The 12,037-nt window shown below is 41.6% G+C and overlaps 1 protein-coding gene across 1 annotated transcript in view; it reads right to left on the reverse strand.

Annotated features, from left to right (window-relative positions):
• Positions 1-12,037, reverse strand: part of LOC137298027 (alkylglycerol monooxygenase-like) — a 36,327-nt gene that overhangs the window by 8,747 nt on the left and 15,543 nt on the right. Inside the window, exons 2-5 of the mRNA XM_067830062.1 lie at positions 8,985-9,112; positions 8,083-8,234; positions 3,503-3,606; positions 1,946-2,041 (exon numbers count right to left, since the gene is read on the reverse strand). Coding sequence (XP_067686163.1) covers positions 1,946-2,041; positions 3,503-3,606; positions 8,083-8,234; positions 8,985-9,112 — 480 coding nt within the window. The remainder of the gene's footprint in view (positions 1-1,945; positions 2,042-3,502; positions 3,607-8,082; positions 8,235-8,984; positions 9,113-12,037) is intronic.

Genomic DNA, 12,037 nt, shown 5'->3' on the forward strand with positions numbered 1-12,037 from the left:
AGAGGCCTACTAGACGTATTTGTTTACACTCATGAGAGGCCTACTAGACATATTTGTTTACACTCATGAAAGGCCTACTAGACATATTTGTTTACACTCATGAGAGGCCTACTAGACGTATTTGTTTACACTCATGAGAGGCCTACTAGACATATTTGTTTACACTCATGAGAGGCCTACTAGACATATTTGTTTACACTCATGAGAGGCCTACTAGACGTATTTGTTTACACTCATGAGAGGCCTACTAGACATATCTGTTTACACTCATGAGAGGCCTACTAGACGTATCTGTTTACACTCATGAGAGGCCTACTAGACGTATTTGTTTACACTCATGAGAGGCCTACTAGACATATTTGTTTACACTCATGAGAGGCCTACTAGACATATTTGTTTACACTCATGAGAGGCCTACTAGACGTATTTGTTTACACTCATGAGAGGCCTACTAGACGTATTTGTTTACACTCATGAGAGGCCTACTAGACATATTTGTTTACACTCATGAGAGGCCTACTAGACATATTTGTTTACACTCATGAGAGGCCTACTAGACGTATTTGTTTACACTCATGAGAGGCCTACTAGACATATTTGTTTACACTCATGAGAGGCCTACTAGACATATTTGTTTACACTCATGAGAGGCCTACTAGACATATTTGTTTACACTCATGAGAGGCCTACTAGACATATCTGTTTACACATTTTTATAGATTGTTTTATTTTCGTTTTTATTACAGAAACTTGAGTTATCATAGAATTGAAAATAATGCTAGTAACCACAATACATGAAATAAATTTTATTTAATTCCATAGAAGTGTTTTCGTTTCACGTGGTCTCAGGTGTGAAAACGTGAATGAAAATCATGAATGGAATGTGTGATGAAAGTAGTACCAGTAATGTCAAAGTTCACACATTAGCCAATCAAATCACTCGAAGGTGTTATGAAACACCTTTACTAAGTACCACGTGGGTAATAAAATGCATTACTAGCTACAGCATGTATCCAAGGTGATATTTGTCTACCTCAAGCTGACATAAGAAAAGTCTAAAAGATCAGTCAAATAATAAAGTTTGCTCTACTCCCACGTGCAACATATTAAAGAGAAAGTTCTGATCTGAATTACAGTCAATGGAGGTGGATGTTTGCAGGGTGTGAGATATGGCTGAAAACATCATCCTTATTTCCACATCACAATATTCAAATAATGTTTCGAAAAACTATTTCACTCATCAAAATAATTTAGTTTGATGTTTGCACTAGCATGACAACATTGAAAACATGTTGGTGGCAACGAATATGCAATATCACGGCAAAGGTAAACTGAAGTCATGTTAGCCCACAATGAAGAAATGCCATCCCCAAAGTGCTGGAAAGATTAGTTTCAAGGATCAAAAAAGGGTAGTTTTACCATAAAATTAGTAGTTAACTAAACAGATAAAAGCATGATGGATTCTGAAAAAGGTAATATTACACAAACTAAGACTGAAGCTTTAATTTCACATATCTCCCACGGCAGACTTCCAAATTATCTGCATTACATTTTTTCTTGTCGCTTTCTTTTTGGAGAAAAATATTTTTTCTGTCTGTATATCTGAACTGCAATGAATTTTTTTCAATGTTTTTAAAAACATTTCTAGTGCAATCTTATTGGCAAATTTTGAGGCTGAAATGGTAGAAATTTGCATCTCTACATAACGACATAACTAAATTGTACTTGTTGCAGGACAAGTAATATCAGCACATTTTATCCTTCAGCAATGCACCTTAAAATTCCTTGCACATGGCATGATATTATCACTCATCATCCACTTCTGAACAACAACACATACATGCCTCAGTGGTCAGCTTCTGACAACCTCCATCAAAATGGAAAACAATTCATTCATGTCTCTTAAAGTACCACTACACCTGCCAAACAACTTTTCAGGACTTACCTCTGTGTGTATCCAGAACTGGTAAAGGAGGTTGAACTGGTTGTGGACGCAGAAGATGGAGGGTGGAACACACAATGCCATTGGCATGTAGAAGACCTGGGGACAGAGTATGCCTGATAAAAGAGAGACACCATTAACATGTAACAGACCTGGGACAGAACATGATTGAAGAAAGGATGATGGCATGGGCATGCAGAAGACAGAACAAGGCTGACAAAAGGGTGATACCATTGGCATGTGGACGACCTGGGGACACAATATGCCTGATAAAAGAGAGACACCATTAACATGTAAAAGACTTGAGAAAGAACATGACTGATAAAAGGGTGATACCATTGGCATTAGAAGACCTGGAGACAGAACATGGATGAAAATTGTGATACCATTGTAATGTAGAAGACCTGGGGACAGAACATAGCTGGTAAATAGTCAGGTTGCACATTGAATGAAACACGGGATGACTGGCTGGATGCATCTTCAAAGAATGAAATGTGAGTGAGTGTGATCATATTCACACAAGGAGGGCAGCTGTGAGAGAATTAACGTGAAAATGTGAGATGGACACACTTGGACTCTTAACACACATCATTGGTAAAGTGGTTTAGATGAATTATTTTGCTGCGTAACCCCATTCAAGGAATGCATTGGAAGAGATACTGTTGACAGTAAAACTGCAGTTTTTGATAAACTGTACAAGGCATTAAAACCGAACAGTCTTTAATGTATGTAGGTTGTCATACTGCTATGCTGCACTGCGCTCATACCGCATGTGTAGTGAGTAGGTCTGCGGAGCCTGAAACAGTAAGCCTTCCTGGAGTATGAGGTCATGAGCAGTAATCTAATCTTGGTTGTGTACACAAACAAGTAAATAATCTATTTGTTACATAAAAGATATGTTGATGATGATAAGCAGACTCTGTCATAAAGAAAACTCAATGTCTGGTTTATTGACACCAATATGTCTGCCTGCCTGTCTGCTAATGAAAATATGCCATGCACAACTTCAATCACTGACCACATGTAAGTTGAAATAAACACCCATCAGGCTTATAAGCCATAAACAAAGAGCCGGTTAAGCATATCAGCAAATGAACCAGTGGCCAATGACGAGGCATCATTACACTTGAGTGCATACCCACCGGCTCTGACTGGGTTTGGTATCGCTGCTGCTTCATTTCAAGGGTGGTAAACCCAAGGTACAAAATACTGCACTTTTGGTTTGTGATTATATGCTTATGATTTTGTTTATTTGTTTTTTTTTCAATCACCAATGCATTTTATATGTCATGAACAAGTGATAACTGTGTTTTAATTATGCTTGATTTTTTGGTTGCATGTGAAAGTTGAAAATGCAACATATTTTTATAACTTAATCTATTATACCTGCAGGACCTCTTAAAAATGATGCTGAATGTTTATGCCTATGCTTCAGAAACCTAAAGTTCTGAGAACAGGCCAACATGGTTACCATGGTTCCACATGCTGTATTTCACAAAAAGCAATCACAACTGCGCAAGCGTACCTTGAGCAACCAATGTACAAGCTCTGTCAACTCACCCACGTGAAATATTTCAATATAGCTGACTGTCGGAGAGCTGTGGTCAAATTATAATCCTCTGAGCTGTGGTGGGCTTGGTGTCCTGCCCATAGCAGGTTGACCTCTAGAAAACAATTTAGAACTATACATACAATTTGTCTGTGAGATAACAAGCCATTTACAGCAACACACTCACTCATCATATAACAGTTACTGGTAACCTAGGCAAACATACACTGTTACTCAATAACAATTAAAATTCGATGGCCAAAATTGTATCCTATCCTAAAACTGGTTTCAATCCAACCAATGCATCCACACAAATCATTGAAGTAAAACTGTCAAGTTCCAGCATTCCCTGTCGTCAACGTGGGAAAGGCAGCATGTGAATAGACACCATAATTTACTGTTCACGTCCAGTCCTGGAGAATTGCCTGTTTTGCAATGTAGGCATGCATAACAAGACCAGAGTTATGTTCGGTGATACATAGGTATGTTTTATACAGATAGTCTTTAGGAAATGATTCCTTGAAATACATGTTGCATTCTTCAGGATCAAGTCCACCTGTCACCACATGTAAAAACCTTGGTGTCGACTTTGTGTGCAGACTCATTCAATTTTGTCACAACCCCTAGTGTACAGAACACGACCCTGTGTACTTAAAAGAACCCAGAAATCTGTTGGTGTATGACCAGATGGTGACTACAAGAATACTTATGTAATATGTAATTCCCCATTACATATGTATTCGTACCATAGGCCTGTGGCCTCTTCAGTATGAAATAACGCTTGATAGATTGGTGTAAAAAGGATGGGAAAGCCGCAGTACCTCGTGTGCGCCCAGTGGCTGCAAGAGTTGTATCCCAGCTAACATCACGTAACTGGACCAGTATTGCACGGCATTCCAGAACTGGGCCTGTACTATTTTGCACAAGATTGACCGTTCAACTAAAAGCAGGCAGGGGTAGTGGAGGCGAAGAATGATCTGAATACCACGAGTGGCACTTAAAATGTTGAATAAAACATGTTTCACATCAGTAATTATTAAATTTTTGGTAGGAAATCTGAGAGCACTACCAAATGAGGAAATGGGAGTGTACCTTTGATGGTGGTGACACTTTATTTTGAGATGAAAAATATTTTTCGATTAAAAGGGAAAGTACCTTGACAAGCTTTGATCACTTCGCTCGCATATATAAAGACTGGTCATTTTCACCATGTGCGCAACCCCATTTGCGCTACAGTTTGCCTGTGGTTGAACTGACCCAGTACTGGCAGAGAACTCTGGCCCAGTACACAGCCATAACTATTGCCTAATTGGCCCTTTACAGTTTGACCGCCACTTGCCTGGTTATAAGTTTAATACCGTTTCTACAGTTTACAACAAGCTGATACTACACAAAAATAATCTGAAGAAGAAAAACAAAACAAAACACAAGTTTACCCATATGAGTTAAATTCCCCCTGAATTGAATTGAACTAAAGACATGGCATATATGATAAATTGTTTAACATTTTCAAAATGCTCTTGTATCAGTAAAATTTGTACTGCATGTTATTATTCCAAATTTAGCTAAACACTTAATTTGTGTAGCAAATATGGTCTCTACAAGTTATTCAAAACAAAGATTGCTACTATTTAAAGTCATATTACATCAGTTTACACTCAGAAATATGGAAAGTGTCAACCTCTACCTTTTGGCCATCCCTCTAGAGCAGACGACATGGATAATCTCCAACAATTCCCCAAACAGGAAGTGCACTGCCTGTACTGGGCCAGTACAGCATTGTGGTGTATGATCCCCAGGGAGCTGAGATTGACAATACGATGTTACCACTGAGACTGATATCCAATGATCGAGGGACAAAATACACGTATTATGTACCAGTTGCGTGGGTATGTGTGCTATGTAAATATCCAGTAATAATAACATGTGAGACATACCCTGTCATAGTCCACACAACCTGCCGACAGTGATGCATCAATTGTGGATAATATCTACTCGCCATGCCGACAGTGATGCACCCAGTAACAGATGAATCTACACACCACAGCGGAGGATCCTTAAGTCTACTCACCATGCCGACAGTGATGCACCCAGTAACAGATGAATCTACACGCCACAGCGGAGGATCCTTAAGTCTACTCACCATGCCGACAGTGATGCACCCAGTAACAGATGAATCTACACGCCACAGCGGAGGATCCTTAAGTCTACTCACCATGCCGACAGTGATGCACCCAGTAACAGATGAATCTACACGCCACAGCGGAGGATCCTTAAGTCTACTCACCATGCCTACAGTGATGCACCCAGTAACAGATGAATCTACACGCCACAGCGGAGGATCCTTAAGTCTACTCACCATGCCGACAGTGATGCACCCAGTAACAGATGAATCTACACGCCACAGCGGAGGATCCTTAAGTCTACTCACCATGCCGACAGTGATGCACCCAGTAACAGATGAATTTACACGCCACAGCGGAGGATCCATAAGTCTACTCACCATGCCGACAGTGATGCACCCAGTAACAGATGAATTTACACGCCACAGCGGAGGATCCTTAAGTCTACTCACCATGCCGACAGTGATGCACCCAGTAACAGATGAATCTACACGCCACAGCGGAGGATCCTTAAGTCTACTCACCATGCCGACAGTGATGCACCCAGTAACAGATGAATCTACACGCCACAGCGGAGGATCCTTAAGTCTACTCACCATGCCGACAGTGATGCACCCAGTAACAGATGAATCTACACGCCACAGCGGAGGATCCATAAGTCTACTCACCATGCCGACAGTGATGCACCCAGTAACAGATGAATCTACACGCCACAGCGGAGGATCCTTAAGTCTACTCACCATGCCGACAGTGATGCACCCAGTAACAGATGAATCTACACGCCACAGCGGAGGATCCTTAAGTCTACTCACCATGCCGACAGTGATGCACCCAGTAACAGATGAATCTACACGCCACAGCGGAGGATCCTTAAGTCTACTCACCATGCCGACAGTGATGCACCCAGTAACAGATGAATCTACACGCCACAGCGGAGGATCCTTAAGTCTACTCACCATGCCGACAGTGATGCACCCAGTAACAGATGAATCTACACGCCACAGCGGAGGATCCTTAAGTCTACTCACCATGCCGACAGTGATGCACCCAGTAACAGATGAATCTACACGCCACAGCGGAGGATCCTTAAGTCTACTCACCATGCCGACAGTGATGCACCCAGTAACAGATGAATCTACACGCCACAGCGGAGGATCCTTAAGTCTACTCACCATGCCGACAGTGATGCACCCAGTAACAGATGAATCTACACGCCACAGCGGAGGATCCTTAAGTCTACTCACCATGCCGACAGTGATGCACCCAGTAACAGATGAATCTACACGCCACAGCGGAGGATCCTTAAGTCTACTCACCATGCCGACAGTGATGCACCCAGTAACAGATGAATCTACACGCCACAGCGGAGGATCCTTAAGTCTACTCACCATGCCGACAGTGATGCACCCAGTAACAGATGAATCTACACGCCACAGCGGAGGATCCTTAAGTCTACTCACCATGCCTACAGTGATGCACCCAGTAACAGATGAATCTACACGCCACAGCGGAGGATCCATAAGTCTACTCACCATGCCGACAGTGATGCACCCAGTAACAGATGAATCTACACGCCACAGTGGAGGATCCTTAAGTCTACTCACCATGCCGACAGTGATGCACCCAGTAACAGATGAATCTACACGCCACAGCGGAGGATCCTTAAGTCTACTCACCATGCCGACAGTGATGCACCCAGTAACAGATGAATCTACACGCCACAGCGGAGGATCCTTAAGTCTACTCACCATGCCGACAGTGATGCACCCAGTAACAGATGAATCTACACGCCACAGCGGAGGATCCTTAAGTCTACTCACCATGCCGACAGTGATGCACCCAGTAACAGATGAATCTACACGCCACAGTGGAGGATCCTTAAGTCTACTCACCATGCCGACAGTGATGCACCCAGTAACAGATGAATCTACACGCCACAGCGGAGGATCCATAAGTCTACTCACCATGCCGACAGTGATGCACCCAGTAACAGATGAATCTACACGCCACAGCGGAGGATCCATAAGTCTACTCACCATGCCGACAGTGATGCACCCAGTAACAGATGAATCTACACGCCACAGCGGAGGATCCATAAGTCTACTCACCATGCCGACAGTGATGCACCCAGTAACAGATGAATCTACACGCCACAGCGGAGGATCCATAAGTCTACTCACCATGCCGACAGTGATGCACCCAGTAACAGATGAATCTACACGCCACAGCGGAGGATCCATAAGTCTACTCACCATGCCGACAGTGATGCACCCAGTAACAGATGAATCTACACACCTCAGCGGAGGATCCATAAGTCTACTCACCATGCCGACAGTGATGCACCCAGTAACAGATGAATCTACACGCCACAGCGGAGGATCCTTAAGTCTACTCACCATGCCGACAGTGATGCAACCAGTAACAGATGAATCTACACGCCACAGCGGAGGATCCATAAGTCTACTCACCATGCCCACAACGATGTACCCAGTAGTAAGTGAAATCAACTCCAAGGAAGCCAAGAAGCCATGTCAATGAACAGTCCCAAGGCAGGGTGATGAAAGAGAAGTGTTCATACACCCAGATATAGCATGCCAACTCCACCGCTCGGAACAACAACCTGCAGCATAAAACATGCCATCAACATTACATTTTATTCTTCAGTTGAAAGCAGTTACAATAACTTGAACACCAGACAAGCTGTTTACTGTGTCCATTATAAGGTAGATAATATGCAAGAGTAGCATTTCTTGGTTTACTAAGCGAACATATGAATGGGAGCCATGCCCACGTTCGCAACTCAAGAAATTGTAGGAATGAGATTTGCAGTGACATCCAGAAATTGCATCCATATGCTAATGTTGTTTGTTTATTGTTTAATGCTGCACTCAGCAAAATCCCAGCTATATGGTGGCAGTCTGAAATTAATGGAGTCTAGACCAGACAATCAACAGCCTGAGCATCGATCTATTCAATGGTGTAAACTGACGTGGCAACCAAGTCAGCAAATCTTGCCACCCGATCCTGTTTGTCAGTTTTAATGATAAGTTCTTATAATCCCAGATCTTCACTGTTTACAAGCTTTGTGATATGTGGGGAAATAGGGTTTTCTGTGAAGGTGTCACAAACAAATCGATACCCATCATGCACAGGTACCAATACCAACATCAATATCTATTCTTGGTTCAGGTACAAGGTATTTCTAATAATGTTACTCTGTGTTAAGAGTTGTACAGTAAAACACTGATGTAGCAAACTAACCAACTTAACTACAGAAAAATAACTCAGCACAGTTGTCAAGTTCCAGCAATGAAATACAGAAATATTTCTTCCTGTATGTAACCATGGTAATACAATACTGATAACTCACCCATGAAGTAGTGACAGCAACCCTGCACTTATAGAGCTGAATGCATCATTGGCACGGGGGAGTTGCTTCCCTTGGGCTGACAGCACCACCACCTCCAGTCCCATCAAGAGCAGGAAGTAGGGAATAGCCTGGCAAAGCACAATAATACAACCACCTGTAAACCTACTGACCATGTGTCATGTTTCAGCTGAACCTTTTGTCAAGTACTGTAAAGAACAAAACAGCAGATAGGAGATGAGACTGGGTTAACAATGTATTCAAGGACAGCTAGTGCACCAATACTGTGAATCAAATGTAGGAAAGAAAGTCACAGGAAAAATATCACGGATAAAAGGTCACAGTTACAAAGTAACACTACAGTTATACGAATGCTGGTGATATTCTACATACAAGTGTAAAAGGCATCACTTGTTACAACAGCTTCTGTTGCTGACATGACAATATAATTAATGGAGTAACTGGGGTGTGAAACAAGGAGTGGAAGAAGTCTCTAATCATGCTAATCAGTCCCTCTGTTAATCAAGTAATGAGAGTTGTCTACTGTGAAAACCATGAGGTTGTGTACTTACTGTTAATCTTCATAGTTTATTACCGGTGGACTGCCATGTAGCTAGAATTTTACTGAGTGTGCTGTAAAACTAAACTTGCTTGCTATTACTGGAGGAGTATTTAAATGAAGTGTATATATTTCTGTTTCCTTCTCAAACTAACGTAAGGAAGAACCTTGATTCTCTGTGGTGAACTGTGATTAGTGACTGTGATTCATGATTGATTCTGTGATTAGTGACTGTGATTCATAATTGATTCTGTTATTAAACCTGTGATTTATGATTATAATTAAACACTTAAAACATATAATAAACATATACTGTGACATTTTTCCTCACCAAAATTGTGACTTTTTATCCATGACTTTTTCAGGGGTTCACCTGTGTCAGGGGTTCAACAAATTTATTAAAAGCAACTTGACTTGAAGAAAGTGACCTGTCCTCACTATTACTACTACTTTTCCACTTGCCCTGATATCATGACACAATGTTTGATGTTAATGTTTACTGGACTAATTATCAAAGAGTGCTAAATTTCAAAGAACGATAGCTCTAAATTACTAAACGTAATAGCTACATTATGAGCAGATAAATAAAATCCAAGTTTATTTGCAGTTTGAAACCATAAGTGGAAATCACCTAGTTGTCCACAGATAAGTATGATACCATTATGCAATTGCCCAAAATGAAAACTGACTTGTCCCTGGTGTCGGAAGATGGGATTTTTGAACCCATGTGTTTGTTGTTGTTAGCAATTATGGTGATAAGTCAGTGTTAAAGTGCTGGGTCCCAATCCACAAAGTATTTGTGACGTTCTGCTTTAAAGGTATTGCTTTATTGAGTTTTTTTAACCTGTTTACACAAGGGTTACTAAGCAATGTTGTGGTACATATATGAAATGAAACATGGGATTGCCTACAAGCCATTAAATTCCATTCAGTACATTTCCCTGTACTCTTATATTGCAAAAATAAGGCGAACGTCCTCTTAATGTTGAAAAGTATCTGAAGCCTTGCAGTTAATACTGTGTTTTTTCAGGGACTGTCCTGGGTGATGAAACAATGACATTCAAAAATACATCTTTGCTAAACAAATGTCAAATACATTTAAATGAAATCATGTCAGTTCTTTTCTCTAGATTGGTAGTTTGTTTTTTGTGGCAAATTACTATCAATTTCATCAAAGACTTTCGCTAATCATCCATTCTAGATTACCAGTACAAACAATGTTTAACCAGGGAGCCTATATAGAGAGGGAGAAGAAACTCCTTGAAAAGCCGTTGAATGTATGTCTCGCCTCATCACGCGACCAGTGTAGACAATATGGCGGCAGCTTAGTATTTAAGATTGAGTCTGGTTTATTTTCAACAGCTGAGTGTTGTAACAACTGAAAACCTATACGTAGAAGATAAGTTACCTATTTTGTCACTTCAGTTTAAGTCAAATAATTGTTAATAGTGTCAGTATTGGGACAGTAGATGTGTAGTTAAGTTTCAAGTTGGTATGTTATAGCTTACTGGCTTCCATTCTCGATTCACCACGGAGACAGACTAAATAAGAACAAACTTCTTTCACACATTTCTTTAACTTTTAGAAGGGTAACATAGCTTTAGTTTGAAGGTATTTTCAAGTACTAGCTATAGTTTTATGACTTAAAAAAAAGTAGTATAGAGAATGATAGTCCGAAAACACTTTTCAAAAACCCCTCTAAAAAGCCTCATTTACTAAATGAGGCTTTGGTGGGACCATTAGCTCTTGCTATTATTGCCCCTACTACAAAGCCACGCCATCACGTTTACCGTGACTTGGCAGGCGGTAACACTGTGCCGTACGGTACGATCAATAATTCTTCTCTTACAAACCCCCTACCAGGCCCACCCCTCAAGTAGTACAAGTTAGGTTCGTCGGCTTTCATATCCACTTTATCTATGTTGTAAGTTTTGACCGACCATATAGGATCGGTGGCTCGCTTACGGCTATCGCCCTCGTGTTCCCCCGGCTGGTATAGATACCTCACTAGGGCCCTATCCGGTATCTGTTTCTCCTTCCCACGCAATGGAGCGGCCGACTCTGCAACTATTGATTTTAGTTTGATAGCGTCTGCCGGTTTCTTACCAGTGAGCCGGGTTACTTCATGGTTGATTGCCGACACCACCTCGGGTAACCTCGCTACCCATTCGGTCGATCGTTTTCCAGTGGTTGTCATTTCCCTAGCATATTGATGACCGAACAAGCGCTCAGCCAAAGTCCTATTAAATCTCTCAACTATAGCTTGGCTGCGATGGGCTCCGGCCGTGCCACGTCTGACCTTTGTATCGTGTTTGGCTAGCAGTTGTGAAACGGCACCCATGAACTCCCGTCCGGGATCAACTTGCAGCTCTGTTGGCCAAGTCAGCGGGCTGCGTTTGTATATACGTTCTAATCCTTTGGCTACTTTGGCCGAATCTTTCGTGGTCAAGGGTTCGGCTTCCTTGTAACGACTGGCTACGTCCACTACGGTTAAGGT

Source organism: Haliotis asinina, chromosome 10 (assembly GCF_037392515.1).
Source record: "Haliotis asinina isolate JCU_RB_2024 chromosome 10, JCU_Hal_asi_v2, whole genome shotgun sequence".
NCBI lineage: Eukaryota > Metazoa > Mollusca > Gastropoda > Lepetellida > Haliotidae > Haliotis > Haliotis asinina.